The sequence below is a fragment of the Nycticebus coucang genome, chromosome 16 (assembly GCF_027406575.1).
Source record: "Nycticebus coucang isolate mNycCou1 chromosome 16, mNycCou1.pri, whole genome shotgun sequence".
NCBI classification, from domain to species: Eukaryota; Metazoa; Chordata; class Mammalia; order Primates; family Lorisidae; genus Nycticebus; species Nycticebus coucang.
This window is the reverse complement of record NC_069795.1, coordinates 74396014-74413179: the sequence shown is the minus strand read 5'-3', so window position 1 is coordinate 74413179 and position 17166 is coordinate 74396014. Positions and strand designations below refer to the sequence as shown.

General features: G+C 44.6%; 1 protein-coding gene and 1 non-coding gene across 24 annotated transcripts in view; both read right to left on the bottom strand.

Annotated features, from left to right (window-relative positions):
• Window positions 1-17166, bottom strand: part of KALRN (kalirin RhoGEF kinase) — a 744321-nt gene that overhangs the window by 39472 nt on the left and 687683 nt on the right. For 11 of the 23 annotated variants that reach the window (XR_008374862.1, XM_053564434.1, XM_053564444.1 and 8 more), the window contains 4 exons: window positions 14298-14536; window positions 10123-10379; window positions 6385-6508; window positions 5176-5235 (listed from right to left, as the gene is read on the bottom strand). Coding sequence is in view for 22 of the 23 variants with exons in the window: in XM_053564434.1 (XP_053420409.1) it covers window positions 5176-5235; window positions 6385-6508; window positions 10123-10379; window positions 14298-14536 (680 nt within the window). In the remaining variant the exon portion in view is untranslated. Of the gene's footprint in view, window positions 1-5175; window positions 5236-6384; window positions 6509-9319; window positions 10380-14297; window positions 14537-17166 lie in introns of those variants that run through there. The other 12 variants (XM_053564447.1, XM_053564448.1, XM_053564449.1 and 9 more) reach the window with 3 other exon arrangements.
• On the bottom strand, window positions 4915-5018 carry LOC128568316 (small nucleolar RNA U13). Its single transcript, XR_008375121.1, has one exon. It is a non-coding gene; the product is annotated as a small nucleolar RNA U13 (small nucleolar RNA).

The window sequence follows — 17166 nt, the reverse complement described above, 5'->3', positions numbered from 1 at the left end:
CCCGCCATACCACCTGAAAAGTGAGTGGGGACAAGGCAGAGAATCTTCCACGTCCTCTACTGGCAGAGCCCCATTTTCTGAGTCAGAGGGGCTGGGGAGCAATGTCCTTTGCTTGTACCACACAGTGCTCAGGGGGTTACTCGTTATCCTATGAACCTGGCAACTTTCCAGAAAGCCGAGTCTCAGAAAGGCCAGTTGGCCCCAGGACACCTAGCCAATAGTATCTGGACTAGCATCTGGGTTTTCTGACTTCTGTTCCAATATTCTTTCATGGGATACTGACTTTATGTGATTTTTGTTTAAGTCATATTTCAGCCTTGGAAAGCCAGAATGGGTAGAAATGATATTCCTCTTTATTGAGCTGGAAAATTGAATAACACATTTATACAGAAAAAATTGGCACTAGATGATAGGTCTTTTCATCTGTGAGAATCTGCCTTTTAGATTAAAACCAACTTGGAGATGGGGTGCGCCAAGTTGCCCCGGGATGGTTTAGGTGGGGGAACAATGGCCAGGGAAAACCAGAAACTGCCTCAGGGCACTTTCTGTGCCTCAGTTCCCTCTGTTAACAATGAAGGAGCTGGTGACAGGCAGGGAAATACGGAGTTGTTGTTTAATTGGCACCCTAACGTGTTTCTGTTTGGGATGATGAAGACTTTCTGGAAACAAATAGTGATGACTGCACAGCACTGCAAAAGTACTTAATGCCACCGAATCACATATTTTAAAATGGTTAAAATGGTAAATTTTATGTGTATTTTACCACAATAAAAAAAAATAATAATAAATGAAGGGGACGAGGTTAACTAAAGGTTTCCGAGGTTCTGTTGACTCCAAAAGTCTGTAATTCTTACTCTAATTGGAAATTTCCTCCAAAATTAACCTGACCTTTCCAAGTGCTTTCCCTCCATCATCTTTCAGAGCTTTCTCTCACAGGATCCCAGCCCTGTTCTCAACTCCTTGAGCTAAGTATCTGGCAGCTGGCGTATGCCTGGGGGGTAATGTCTGCATTTAGTCTGGGTCGTGGACCCAGAGGCAGGAGCATGCCGAATGGCTGGAGCAGAGAGTCTTTTGGGAATTACAACAAGTTCTTACTCCGATGGATTGACCTCTGCCACAAGTCATACTGAGTTTTTTTTTTTTTTTTTCGTTAACGTGAGCATAATTATGGACTTAATGGAAAAAGTGGGCTGAGAATACTTTATCTTAGAAGACAGAGGCCCAAGTCTGAGAAGTTGGTTCAGGTTTTTCAATCCCACTGTGTGATGCTAGGGTTGGGGGGCAGATGCAAAAATGCATTAACAGTTTTGGGAGGACTTTTCAGAGGTGAGCCTTGCTCCTAAGGAAAATCCACTACAGTCCAGAAAGAATCCACACTTCTAAGGACAGGCATTGACTAAAAGTGAGTAGATGCTGATGCTGGACATTGGAGCCCTGGCTCCAGCCTGGGACGTCAGTACAGACCCTGGGGTGGGGGCAGGGCTGAGGAAGCTGGCAGGTGGCTGTGTGGTCCTCTGCCTGGTGAGAGGCAATCAGCAGTCTAAGCTGTCCTGGAAAAAGTGAATATTAACTTGTTCCCCAGCCACCCTAGTGTTTGATTTTCAGCTTGATTTGGCTCTTCCTCCATGTAGAAACACTTCTCTCATATAATGGACCTACCACCTTTACTCCCATCCCCAAAGTTAATCAGTACAAGGTAAAGGAAGTAAGAAAGTGAACTATGGACAGACATTCTGGACTTTCAGAGCAGTTCTCCAAGAGATGGGCAGGAGGCTAGGCTGTGAGGGCATGGCATTGACCTAGAGCCAACCCTGCAGTGCCTGCGAGTGGGCAGTGGGGGTTGTACTTGATAATATTGACAAGCAGAGGAAGGAAAAGAACGTATACGGTAGAGGACAGTCACCTCCCTTTACATAATTGGATGTTAGTGGAAAGCTCTGTAAATCAGATCCCTACGATTCATGTGCTTTACCTTCCTCTTAATTAGCTTTCAAAGATGTGCCTATATATCTCCCCAAAACACTATGGCGGAACATATGCCAGCCCTGAGCATAGAAAGCAGCCAGTGTGTAAGTAAAGACCCCAGAAAACTGGCCTGGAAGGATACTTTCGGTCGTACAACTGAGAAAAAGTGGTATCATTCCTGCGGAGGCAGGAGGCCAGAGCCTATCACAGCTAGGACTGGCATGCTGGCGTCAGGTCAAGGGCAGGTAGGATCTAGCATTTGGAGACCTAGCACAGAGCAGACGCACAGGGCACATGGTGCCAGGATGTCTGCTGGCGCCAGGAACAAGGCCATCAGCTCAGGAAGAACACAGGACACGCTCCAAAACAAAACACCTATTGCAGCGCCAAGTTCAGAAGACAAAGGTGAGGTTGGGGCCCAGCCTTAGTCCAGGAATGGTGCTCCAAATAATCAACTGAACAGCAGGAGGCCTGTTCACCTGTATTCCAAGCTGAGTCTTTAAGGCGTAGCTCTCTTTAGGACTCACTCCTGGCCAGCCATTTTCTTCTTCTGCAATATACATCGCCATAAGGTTCTCCCTACATATTGTTTGAGAAAATTCTCATGTTGACTTTCTATATTTGCTATTTGTGTCTGAAAATACTAGCAGTGCCAAGATGCCTGCTTTCCCTCTGCACCTGCTCACAGGCTCGCAATTCATTTCAAGCTGGCAGTGCATTCAGAGAGGCCTGGACGCTTGGAAGGGTCCCTGTGGAGCATCTGAGGGCTGCACGTACACCTGGCCTGGAAACCTTGGATTAGCCAGGTTATCTGCAGCTTCTGGTCACATGCCTCCTTGAGGGTGCCGCTTGAAATTTCTATCTAACAGAAACTTTGTGGCTCAACCACCATACTTGTGAATTTTGGGGACATGCATCAACCCAAGTTTTAGCTTCCCTCTGTTCAGCACGGACATGCTAATGTCTTGGCTTATGCACCTCTTAGCATCTCTGAGGGACCCATCTCACTCAGCCCACACAAAGGACTAAAAGCTCTTGGTAAATAAGAACCTTACGTATGTGTTCAATTCACAAAGCAGGGCAGAGAGAGAGCGAAGTGCATGCTTTTTCTTATCTTAATGCAGAATGGCACATTAGATCACAACAGTTAACTTTCTTAGCGTGCACCACTGACTTGGTCCCACATACATCTGTGCCTACTTGTTCCTTTTCAGAGTGGGAAAGGTCACTGTTATTCTCCAGTCCAGGAGAGTTGGACAAGGTCCCAAACCACCTTCTGGAACACAGATACCTGGTCTTTCCCTTTTCCCTGTCTGGCCTTCCTCTACGTGCAACTCACATCTATAATACCTGCCAGTAACACTGGTCTGGAGATGCTGGTACCACCTAGCACACAAGCTGACAGGTGTGGGCTTCATGGGAGCAGGTGCCTAGATGATGAAATGCAAGGAAAGCAGAGCCCCAGATTTCCCCTGATTCTCTTGCTCTCTAAGACATTCAGGCTACAAAGGTCACATCCACTTCCTTCCTCGGTGGAGCACTGTACTGACCCACACCTGCAAACGTAGCTCTGTGGCAACACCCACATCCACAGGGGACCATTTCATCTGGGCAGAACTCCCATTTTCAACCACTTGCCTTGGCTTCATTCTACTCAGCTGGCTTCTTCCACAGCCAACTTACCCGTTCCTGTGCCCCACGGTCTCTTGCGGCTTTTGTGGTAGTTGTCCTAATAAGGTGGTGGACTTCTTTTGTATATGGTGGTGGACTTCTTTGGTATTAGGTCAAATTAGAACAGGAATAAAAGCCTATCTAATTAAGTGAAAGGCTTCGGGTTATATAAAGATTTTTAAAAACCACCTCCCTATTTTATACTTAGAAGAAACCACTAAACTGAGGATAGAGGCACAGATTTGGAGAAAAGCATTATAACTTACTCTAAAAGATAAAGTGGTAAGGAAAGCCAGTCCCACGTTTACTCTCATCGTCTGGGGTTTATAACTTTACGACGGCTGTCACTCAGTGCCAACCCACCTAAGAGTCATGTTCTTATAACCAGCAGACTAGAAGTTGGGAGTGGAATGGATATTCTTGCTGGTAGAGGTGTTGATCCTATTCCCACAACCCTGGGGACCGGAGTGTGAGAAAGGTCCCCTGTGCGGTATTCCGGTCTCACCAACTTTACAGAGCCCCTGCCACATGTCAGGAGGAAAGCTGCCCAGGCTTCTTTCCTTCACACTGGGCCAGGGCTGGGCAGACGTCTGTTCCACTTGTACCTCGTTTGCTCATCTGTGCCAGGTCACCCACAAACTACACTTAACCCATTGTCTCGCTGGAGCATTCAGGAAGGAATAGATCCCAGTACAATATGAAAAGCAGAAAGGGGGGGAAAGAACAAGAGGAAGAAGGGGGACAACAAAGCAGGGAGAAACTGAACGCCAAAGGAGTTCTTGTCTCTTCGCTGAAACCCAACCACTATTTGTAGTGCTGTTTACCATGAACAAGTGTGGTCTAAGTTTCAAATAAGGAAATTACATATTTTCTACATAAAGCCAAACCAGCCAAAGAAGGAAATATTAAGTGAGCATTCCAGAGAGCTGAAAGTTTTTGTTTTTAAGAAGATATCTAGGGGCTCGGCGCCTGTGGCTCAAGCAGCTAAGGCTCCAGCCACATACACCTGAGCTGGCGGGTTCAAATCCAGCCCGGGCCCGCCAAACAACAATGATGGCTACAACCAAAAAAAAAATAGCTGAGCATTGTGGGGGGCGCCTGTAGTCCCAGCTACTCGGGAGGCTGAGGCAAGAGAATCGCTTAAGCCCAGTGCTGATGCCACAGCACTCTACTGAGGGTGACAAAGTGAGACTCTGTCTCAAAAAAAAAAAGAAAGAATGTATTTAGGTAGAGCTTTCTACCAAAATCAGCTGAATTAAGTTGTTTCTTTTTTTCTAATATGAGATGAGTAATGTGCCTATGTTGTAATTAGATCTGAAGGAGCCCCATCTCACACGTGCATGTGAAAACCCAATCGTCATGCTCACGGACTACAAAAGGACCAGTTTTTTGTCTCTTTTTCAGTTGGGATGGGACATCTGGAGATGTCCCCACATCCTGATTTATCCTGGCAGGGCTGGTCACTTTAACAAGGTCGCTGTTATAGAACACATGAAATAAAGCAATCAGTGTAGGAAATAGGACAATAGCTGCTTCTACCTCCATGCTAGTATTAGGGTCAAGATCATCACACTCTGACTCCTCGGAACTGTTGGTCTCCTTGATTGGCAGCATGAGGAAGGAGGAAGAAAAAGAACACAGTTAGAACACAAGTAGCTTTTGCTAGAGAGAGGGAACTTCAGAGAAGCATGAGTGATGGGGAACTGGGCAGAGAAAACCCAGGTGACTTTAAGGTGGGGGTGTGAATCTCCAAGGACAGCAGCATGCTCGTTTTGGGGAGAGGAGGCTGAGCTGTGTGTAACTGCTCATCTCACAGGAGACCCAATGAAGCAACCACTGAAGCCTGAGTGCCGTAGAACTGAAACTGTGTCTTCCGTGGGGCTGGACTGCCTGGATGAGCATGACAGAGAGTGTACGTATGATTTCTTTTCCCCAAGAAGGACGTTAGAATGGATTTTAGTTGTTCTTACTTTGCTCAGGAAGGAAAACAAAGTGCCAGGTAGACAACCACACATTATAATACAATTAAATAATCTGTGTCTAATTCCTATCATCCGGAGGCAGATCTTTGCAGAGGGCCCGATTTAAAGAAATCAGATAATATCATTTCATGCTGAGGGAAATGAGGGTCTGCCAAGCTTAGAATTAGTGAGTTCATGGTAGCAGGCAGACTGCTATTAGGAAATATAGCATGGACCTCACCAGTGTGCCTCCCCACCACCTATGCATAGGGGGAGGCCAATAAAATGGTCTAGAATTGATGTCGTCTGAACTCTGGGGAAAAGAAATGAAACTTTACTAAGGACACAGTGACCCTTAAATTCCAAACTTCAGCCTTCACGGGGTTGGGGGTTTGAAAGATATCCCTTATACCTTTAATCTCTGTGTAGACTCAAACCCAGGATGCTAAAAAGGGCACTTTGAGAAATTTGATATGAATCGAGCATCTTGCATTTCTAAGAGAATAATGCTGCAGATAATTTTGCTATAAAACATCTGCTCGGTATAAAGAGAAAGGTATAAAAGAAAAAAAAGAGGTACTTACTTGAATTGAAGTTGCCAGGAGAAATAAAAAATAAAAAATAAATTGATCTTGCATGCACAGTACTGCTAAACTACTTCCCCTCTTGCTCCCACACTGGGAGGGACTGAGGTGGGAAATCCCCACCCACCCAAATTGCCTTGTGAGATGCTGTAGGGTGGGAGTGGATGAGAGGTGGGGACACGGCTCCAGAACACCTTACTCACTTTAACAGAGACTTTGTTGCCCAGAATATCCTTGGGTTTACGAGGCCCTGTGGCTTCATTTTTACCCGTGTTCTCCACTTCTGCCCGCTTTCTCATGCGTAGAGTATGCCATGAACATGACTTCCTGTTGTACCAAAAAATGCACCAATCAAAATGGCAGGTCAGAGCAGAGTGAGGTGGTGCACAGGCTCACCACCTTCAGGCGAGTGGGCAGGGGAGGTGCTCCGTCAAGCCCAGGCTTCAGAGTCCCCAAACCTGCACACCTGCTCCGGGTGGCTGGAAGCTGACTGCACCTCCTACTGGAAGTGAGCAAGAATGAACTCTGACCCCTCCTGGCACATGTGCAAAGTTGACTGCAGCATCTGAAGAAACTAGGAGTGGTCGGTTGCCAAACTCTATCAAGGAAGGCTTTTTACCTTAAGGATGATAAATTATAGGACTGAGGACACCCCCTTGTGTAGGGCATGGCGGGTGGGGAAGGAATGGGACTGAGAATAGGAAAGACAAAGGAAGGATATAAAATAGTGCATTCACTACTGATGCTTTCCCAGGACCAGATAAATAGACCCAAAAGATGATTTTGAGCTTTCCATCTCATTATTTGTATTTGGGCACAGCCACTTTCAAACTCCATGGAAGAGATAGGATCTTCTGGGGCACCACTCAATTATCTGGATACTTTAGGGCAAACGGTTTCTCCATCTTTTCTCCACGTCACTGTCTGTGAACACAGGGCTTTGTCAGTCACTAAGAGATCCTGGAGTTTCCCTGTCAGGACAGAACCCAATGTGTGCTCCTGGAGACAGGAGAGTAGCAGCGCCCTTTCACACATCCTGACTTGGTTCTTCCAAAAAGGGGTTTGGGAGCTAGGCTACGTCTTCCTAGGCCTGTAAAGAGAAGCCCAGAGCAGAGCTCTTTAGTTCTGCAAATATAAGGACTTAAAGACATCAAAAGCCAAGACACAAATAACATCAGGGACCCTGAGCAGGTATCATCTCAGGTGTGGTCATAGAATTTGGATGAAGTTTCAATACTGTCTGGAATAATTGAGACTGAACTTCCCTGAAGTGTCTCCTTGTCAAATGCAAGCCTGCATAGGGAGGGCTTCATGAAAAGAGCCACAATTAAGAGAGAAAGGCACAGGAGATCTAGGACAAAGGAAGATAACGCAAAATACAGTAGAACCTCTGTAGCTGACCACGTCCCTACACTGGCCACCTCCTTAAGTTGACCTAATGTTCCGAGACTGGACGTGCAGCACATGTATGTGTCAGGATAGCAGGCCTAGTTCTTTATGTTGACTGTCTCTGCAGGTGGACCAGTTTGTTACAGCCCCTCGGGGGGTCAACTCGCAGAGGTTCTACTGTATATAGTATTTCTTCCACAACATCTAATATGCCTCAGGCCTTTAAGGACACACGGAGGAAGGGGTTCCAAAGTACTTATCACCTAAGACACAGGGTCAGCAATTAACCTTCTGAGTAGAAAAAAGCAATCGCATGTCCTTGCATCTTTTGGGAAAGGGGGCTATTTCAAAAAACCAGACCTTCCTTTGTGCCCCCTAACTAGGGCGCTTCTACTCTCCTGTCTCCATGATCTCCTATGTACCAGCACCTTGCTCCAACCCTGAGAACCAGCCATGGAGTCTAATCTTAGATGATATTACCCTGTTGTCTTCAGACTTTCCTATTTTTACCCCTAATTCCATGTCTCTGGCTCCTTCTGAGAACATCTCGAATTAGCGAGGTTCCTGCTGAAGAGACGCCCAGGGCAGGCAGCATGGGGCATGTGTGTGTACGCGTTGGGGTGTGTTCCTAAGTTTATTACAACTCTCTGGGCTATTCAGTAGGCTTGGTGAGGAACTAGAAATGTTAAAAATAATGTCCAGAAGGAAGACTCAGTGTAAAAGTGACAGGACAGGCTCAGTTTCATACTCTTCTTCTCAAAAGAACTTGTCATCATGGATAGGGGAGCTTTCATCTCTGGTCACAAGCCTGGGGACTCATGTGGACACAGGGTTTCAGTGACGTTTATCCTGTAGCAACTCTGACCGCTGTGGTCACAGCAGGCTTTGGGGAGGGTGTTGTGAGTGTCCTTCACCAATAAACACTGACAACTGCTTTCAGTCAATTGTTCTCCTTCCACTCACCCTCAACCCTTGTGCAAGAGCAGCTGACAAGGAACCAAAATGGCCAATTTGTATTTCAATCTGTTCTCTTTCACCCAGCATTATACCTTCCCTCCCATGGAAGAAATAAGTACGTGGCTAAAAGATTCAAAGAGGAAGAGGAAGAAGTGCTTCATGCCTGGCTATTTAGAGCAGAAATCATTAACAGGAGCTCTGCAAGGCCTTTCATTAATAAGACCTTTAGTGCTTTGAGGGCCTTTATTTCCAGGGTGCCCCAAAAGGCAACTAAAATGAGTGTTCTTAGAATAAAATTAATCTGGCCTGTTGTGCTTAGGGTCACTACTGATTTTTGGCCAGGCCAGCAGTCAGTGAGTGTAGTTGCTAACTCCCAACTTAGAGAGGGCCACCACAGTGCTGCTGCTCAGACAGCTCCCGGGAGCCCCTTACACCCCTTCCCTGGGTGACCACATGGCCCTGGAAAGCCGTGGGGGATGCCAGCCAAATGCTGCCATCCACTCTAATTGTCCACTGACGTCAGCTCCTCCAGGCTGCCCAGCTGCTGGGAGCCTGCTGGACAGCACCCAGTCTGCACGTCTGCTGGTCTCAGAGGTTTGGGGAGCCCACCAGGAGCTGTTAGAAGGGAAGGCTGGGGTGGAGCTCTGGTGACAAAGGCACTTTTCGCGTAGGAAAAAACTGCCAATGCATTCACCCAACTCCTAAAATACATAAAAGAAAGAAAAAAAAAAAGGCATCATTTGCACATTTGAAAGTCCAAGGATAGTGAAATGGAGGAAAAAGGGTTTAACCTCATTAAAACACGCTCATGGTGAAAATTTATTTTACATATTTAAAATAGTACAGGTAAAGTTATTAGTTACATTACAGGTACAATGATGAGCACGGTGACTCTCCATGATATTGCACAGCCTGACTCCATCCATACGGGGTTCTTTAAATAGTGCAAAATGCTTTGTACAGGAATGTGTTCAGAAGGGGCTTCACAACCAAAATAAGGAAAGGAAATATCTTACAAATTACCATGAACATATATTAAAGTGACAAGGGGAGGGGCAGATTAAAAAAAAAGTTACAATCTGTACAGAGGAATTGCCACAGACAACCAAAAAGTCCCCTTTCTCCTGGGAGAAGAAGCAAGCCTCCAACCTTTACAGGTCTGGCATCTGGGCTAAGGTAATTTTTTGGTGTCAATCAAAAATATCTGCATATCTCTATATCAGTAACTTAATACAATATAAATAGAAGTCCAGTCCAGTGAGTCCTGTAGGGGTCAAATGTAGCAATGGAAGTTTTGCTTTTTGTCACCTAGGGTTTCAGTGGGGATTTTTCCTTAATGAGTTGAGGGAGAGGAAGGGGAAAAAGAAAAAAACACTGCCACTGCCACTGCCACCAACCAAAAAACCGGAACAATCCAGCCTGGATGCCTCATGCTGCGTGTGGCTCCAGCACTCAGACAGCGGCTCCAGTGGCACTGTTGCAAGTAAGCAGCAGGATTTCCCTACCATGTGTTTGCACTTTTGTGTTCATTTGTTTTTGAATTTTTTTTTTTAATCCACATACTCCTCTCCCGGGGAAGCCAATGAGGCACTTACTTGATGCTCCCGTCACTATTTTCTGCTGCTGCCATGGCTTTGGTGAGGGGCGCCAGGATGCTGCCTGGGACCCAGCCCTCGGCTGCGGGGGAGTGATCACTAGCAGGCTGGTACACCAGGCACATGTTCTGCTGGTTGACGGCGAGGACCTGGACCACCTCACCTTGGCTCACACAGATTTCATTCTCTTTCAGTGCATAGTAATCTTTGATGACAGCCATGGAAGAGGTCCCATTGCAGCCTCCCAGGTCATTCTGCTAGGAGATAAGGGTAAGAGGGACACAAACACAAGGAGACTGGTTCACAAGGGCTTGGCTAAATCTCACTCTAGCAGGGTAAAGAGCAGGCAGAATACTCTCTTGACAAATGACATTATGTTCACAAATGTGCTCTGAGAGTGCAATGTTTAGAAAAATGTTTCATAAATATTCTATCAAGAGGGAATAGGTAGGAAGAGTGCCCAGCCCAAGTCCAGGTAAAGGTGCATACAAACACACCTCTACCTGGAAGCCCCTTCCCAGCATGCAATCTTCTCGCCAGCAGCATCCTCTTATAAATGCAAAGAATCTGGCACTGGCACCTGGGTAGAGTAAGGTCAGGGCAAAGGTCACAATCCTTCAATGGAAAGAACACAGACCCTTTGATATATTTTTTTCTTTTTGGTCTTACTCTATATTCTGACCCTCCTTGAAACAGAACAGGAGTAAGAATACATCTCTGCCCAATTCAAAGGCAAGGCCATGACCTATACTTACCCAGCATCCTGCAGGAACAGACTCCTGAAGTCCCCTCCACTACTCATTAATAGGAAAGGCACTGCCTACATGACCTTTTCATGTTGAGTCTACACCAGGGCAGCTGCTTCAAGACAGCCTGTACCTCCCAAGGCCTAGCTGCCTCATAGAGCACAGAGAGCCAGAAATTCAATATATTTGAATAATGTAATGACTTATTCAAAAAGGCAGGGTTTTTTGCTTTTAATTATTATGGGTATATAATAGTTGTAGAGATTTATAGAACATGATATTTTGATATAGGCACACAATGTGAATGAATCAAATCAGAACAATTCGGGTATCCATCACCCCTGGCATTTAACACTTCTTTGGGTTAGCAACATTCTAATTCTACTCTTTTAGTTATTTTAAAGCAGTGGTTCTCAACCTTCCTAGTGCCACAGCCCTTGAAGACAGTTCCTGTGGGTTGCAACCCACAGGTTGAGAACTGCTGTTTTAAAGTATACCCTAACTTGCCCATGTACAGTGCTTCATGCCTGTAATCCTAACACTTTGGGAGGCCAGATGGGAAGATTGCTTGAGGCAAGGAATTTAAGACCAGGCTGAGCAAAAGCAAGTGACCCCTGTCTCTACAAAAATAGAAAAATTATCCAGGCATGGTAGAGTATTCCTATAGTCCCAGCTACTCAGGAGGCTGAGGCACAAGAATTGCTTGACCCCAGGAGTTTGAAGTTGCTGTCAGCTATGATGATGCAACTGAACTCTAGCTCAGGTGACAGAGCAAGACTGTGTCTCAAAAAAAAAAAAAAAAAGTATACCCTAACTCAGTAGTCCCCAACCCCAAGGCTGCAGACTGTACTCATCCATGTCCATGCTTATTGGGAACTGGGCCTCACAGCAGGAGGTGAGCGGTAGGTGAGGGGAGGAACCTTCATCTGTATTTACACAGCTCCCCATTGCTCACATCGGTGCCTGAGATCCTGTCAGATCAGCAGTGGCATTAGATTCCCACAGGAGCGCAAACCCTACTGTAACGGCACATGCTCCATATGACACTCTGATGCCTGATGCTCCAAGGTGGAGCTGAGGTGGGGATGATAGTGCTAGGGAGCAGCTGCAAATACAGATTCTCATTAGCAGAGAGACTTGACTGTGCAGGGACTATAATACATCAATTTCTTGCAGATTCATATCAAAACCATTTTCCCCAGCACCCCTGCCCCTAATCCATGGAAAAACTGTCTTCCATGAAACCAGTCCCTGGTACCAAAAAGGTTGGGGACAGCGGCTGTTAGTGTTGATGATTGTCACTGTGTTGTGCTAGAAAATATTGCTCACTGTATCTAATTATCTAACTACATTTTTGCACCTAGTAACCATCCCCACTATATCCCCTGCATCCCTACTACCCCTCCCAGCCTCCAGTAACTATCTGTTTACTCTCTCAGTGAGATCAATGGTTTCTAACACTTCACTCCTATATATTGAGGGAGAACACGCAAGATTTGTCGTTCTGTGCCTGGCTTCTTTCACTAATGTTCTCCAGTTCCATTCATGTTGTTGCCAAATAGCAGAGTTTCAGTCTTTTTTGTGGCTACATAATACAGACAGTCCCACATCTGACTGATGTTCAACTCCCACTTAGGAACAGAGGCTATTATGGGTTGTAGGCAAACGTACCTGTTCCAACTTATATACAAATTCCACTTACTAAGAACTAACTTACAGAATCTACCTCCTTTGTAACCCTGGGACCACCTGTATTCCACTGTGTACATGGACCCCAATTTCTTTATCTCCTCATGTGCTGATGGGCACTTAAATTGATTCCAAATCTTGGTTATTGTAAATAGTGCTGCAGTAAACATGGGAGTGCAGAAATCTTTTTGATATGCTGAATTCCCCTCCTCTAGATAGATACATACTCAGCAATGGGAGTGCTGGGTCATATGATAGTTACATTTTTAGTTTTCTGAGGAAGCTCCATCCTGTTCTCCATAGTGGTTGCAGTAACTTACATTCCCACCAACAGTGTATGGGGGTTCCTCTTTCTCCACATCCTTGCCAGCATTCGTTATTGCCTGCCTTTTTGATACGAGCCATTTTATCTGGAGTGAGATGATATCTCTGTGTAGTTTTGATTTACAATTCTCTAATGACTAATGTTGAGCATTTTCTTCATATACCTGTTGGCCATTTGTATGTCTTCTTTTAAAAGATGTCTATTTGTAGTCTTCACCTATTTTTAATTGGATTATTTGATTTTTTTCTATTGAGTTGTTAGAGCTTCTTATAGTTCTAGCTATTAATCTCTGGTCAGTTTGGTAGTTTGAAAATATTTTCTCACATTTTATGAGTTGTCTTTTTACTTTGTTGATTGTTTCCCTTGCTAAGTGAAAGCTTTTTAGCTTGGCGTGATCCCATTTGTCCAATTTTGCTTTGGTTGCTTGGGCTTTGGAGGTATTACTCAAGAAGTGGATAGGAAGTTTTTAAGGTGGAAAATCATTTGCAGGTGATGTGATGAAACAGGTTGGTAGTTACTCTAATACAGAATTAAACTTGAACATTAATGATTAATTTTTTAAAGAAAATCAATATTAAATAATAATTTGGAGAAAGAGAATAAAAATATAAAATTGGAACGCTAAGGTAAAATAATGTAGGTGTTCCTAGTCACAGACCCATTTAGTTCTAGAGCAGCGGTTCTCAGCCTGTGGGTTGCGACCCCTTTGTAACAATGAAAATACATCGCGGTATTATGAAGGTTGAGAACCATTGTTCTAGAGGAAACTGAGGCCTAATGACATTAACTAACTTGCTAAGGTTCTAGAACAAATGAAATACAGAATTTGGAATAGAAGCTAGATTGCCTAGTTCCTAATCTAGCACTTTTCCCATTTCTCTCTTGTTCTTACTACATTTTAGGGTCAGGATAGCTGTGTAGACCAGGTTTATGATTCTCCTCATGGTGATAGGTGAATTGTGGATTTTCTATGAGGAACTTTAATCCACTCACCCCCTCTCATACTGTCGATCAATTTCCCTTTGCCTCATCAGCACAAGAGTAGTGAAGAACTGTGAACTTACTTTAGAAGGTGTGCTCAAGGCAGATCATCTTTTTAAGATGTCAAACACCAGAGTTGTGACTTTTAGATGATAAGCACTATAGCTACTCTTTTTGGTATAAATCACCCATTTTCATGGTGCTATCACAATACTACCTTATATTTGTATAGAGTTTTATAGATGATAATAGCTCCTTAACACAGAATGTATGACTTGGTCTAACTCAATTTATAGGAAAGAGAGATTATTGAGACTAGACTGTATTTTGTTGGCCATTCCTGCTACAATAGTCAGCATAAAAAGATGGTACTTCTTAAAGTAACCTCTGTGTCCTCATAGAGGAAAGGGTGGGAGTTATGAGTCATCTCCTACCTTGCTGGCTTCCAACTTGTCCCCAGGCTGGTGGTAGTCAAACCCCGGACTGCCATTGGAGGTAGATATCTTCAGGGGTGGCAGAGGTGGGTTATAGGTGGAGCCCTTTGGGGGCTTCTCAGAGCCCACGGGGACAGAGGAGTAGGGCCTAGGGCTCGCTTGGGGAACTCTTGCAGGTTGAGATCTCATCACGGCTGTGCTCCTTTCTTTGCGCTGGTACTCAATGGGTGACTGTAGTGCTGTAGGATAAGAACAGGTGTCATTCTAAGCTTTGAAAATCCCACAAGGATTTAGACACTTGTTAGGTAAAAGACTTTATATTAGGCATAAGGCTTTGTGTTAGGCATAAGTGGATACAGAAGAAAAACATGACACTTTTTTTTTTTTTTTTTTTTGAGACAGAGTCTCATGTCATCCTTGGTAGAGTGCTATGGCATCACAGCTCACAGCAACCTTAAATTCTCGGGCTTAAGTGATTCTCTTGCCTCAGCCTCCCAAGTAGCTGGGACTACAGGCACCTGCCACAACACCTGGCTGTTTTTTGGTTGCGGTTGTCATTTTTTTTTGTTTTAGCAGGCCCGGGCCAGGCTCAAACCCACCAGCCTTGGTGTATTGTGGCTGATGCCCTACTCACTGAGCTAGGGGTGTCTAGCCAACATGACCTTTTTAAAGCAAGCAGACAGCCCTCAAAATGGGAGAAAATATTTGCAGGTTATACCTCCGATAAAGGTCTAATAACCAGAATCCACAGAGAACTCAAACGTATTAGCAAGACAAGAACACGTGAAACCATCTCAGGGTGGGCAAGGGACTTGAAGAGAAACTTCCCTAAAGACAGACACACGATCGGTGGCGCCTGTGGCTCAGTGAGTAGGGTGCCGGCCCCATATGCCGAGGGTGGCGGGTTCAAACCCAGCCCCGGCCAAACTGTGACAAAAAAATAGCCAGGCATTGTGGAGGGCGCCTGTAGTCCCAGCTACTCGGGAGGCTGAGGCAAGAGAATCGCTTAAGCCCAGGAGCTGGAGGTTGCTGTGAGCTGTGTGATGCCACGGCACTCTTCTGAGGGCCATAAAGTGAGACTCTGTCTCTACAAAAAAAAAAAAAAAAAAAGATAGACACACGATCTACAAACACATGAAAAAAAGCTCATCCTTAATCATCACAGAAATGCAAATCAAAACTACTTTGAGATATCACCTAACCCCAGTAAGAGTAGCCCACATAACGAAATCCCAAAACCACAGATGTTGGTGTGGATGTGAAGGAAAGGGCACACTTCTACACTGCTGCTGGTTGGAATACCCACTAATACGTTCCTTCTGGAAGGATGTTTGGAGAACACTTAGAGACCTAAAAATAGACCTGCCATTCGATCCTATAATTCCTTTACTAGGTTTATACCCAAAAGACCAAAAATCACAATATAACAAAGACATCTGTACCAGAATGTTTATTGCAGCCCAATTCATAATTGTTAAGTCATGGAAGAAACCCAAGTGCCCATCGACCCACGAATGGACTGGCAAATTGTGGTACATGTATACCATGGAATATTATTCAGCCTTAAAGAAAGATGGAGACTTTACCTCTTTCATGCTTACATGGATGGAGCTGAAACATATTTTTCTTAGCAAAGTATCTCAGGAATGGAAGACAAAGTATCCAATGTACTCAGCTCTACTATGAAGCTAAATTATAGCTTTCACATGAAGGCTATAACCCAACTATAGCACAAGACTATGGGGAAAGGGCCAAGGAAGGGGAAGGGAGGGGGGAGGTCATGGTGGAGGAAGGGTAATGGGTGGGGCCACACCTACGGTGCATCTTAGAATGGGTACAGGAGAAATTTACTAAATGCAGAATACAAATGTCTACATACAGTAACTAAGAAAATGCCATGAAGGCTATGTTGAACAGTTTGATGAGAATATTTCAGATTGTATATGAAACCAGCACATTGTACCCCTTGATTGCACTAATGTACACAGCTATGATTTAACAATAAAAAATAAAATAAAATAAAATAAAATAAATTAAATTAAATCATAGCTGTGTACATTAATGCAATCATGGGGCACCAAACACTGGTTTTATATACAATTTGAAATATTTTCATCACACTGGTTAACATAGCCTTCCTGGCATTTTCTTAGTTATTGTGTTAAGACATTTATATTCTACATTTATCAAGTTTCACATGTACCCTTGTAAGATGCACTGTAGGTGTGGCAACATGACCCTTTTTTAAAAGAAAATGTGAGAACTAAGACACCTACCTAAAAAATGAAAATACAAATACAGAATGGTGTCACATGTGAGGTGCCAAGTGTCACACAAGAGGAGGAAAGAAGGCTCCATAGAGTGTGCGTTTGTGTATGTATGTGTGTGTGTGTGTGTGTGTGTGGTGGCGGTAGTAAGAGCTTCAAGAGCTTCAAATGTCGGACTCTGACATTTAGACTCTGCAGGAAGGAAGCAAGTGTGTGAAGTATGTTTGGGAAACAGGCAGTACTCAGATTGCCCAGAGCCTAGGGCCATGGGTCTCTACTGAGGAAGAGGAAACATGACAGGGAAGGGAGGTAGGAGGTATCTAAGAGCCAGGCCAATGAGTCTGGGTTTAATTCTGAAGGTCACAAAAAGTAACTAGATTAAATAAACTTCAAAGTTTTCAGATTCTATCATCAAAGCCACATTTGAGAATCATTAATCTTGTATTGGTTAGGAGGAGGGATTGGAGAGAAAGAGGCAAAAGCCTCTGTCTAATTCCGAAACCATGAGACAGTAAGAAGCAAGGGGTAGAGTCTAAGGAGGGCAGGGCTTAGGGATGTGGAATGGACACAGGTGTGGCAAGTGTGGAGGGGGAGGAGACTGA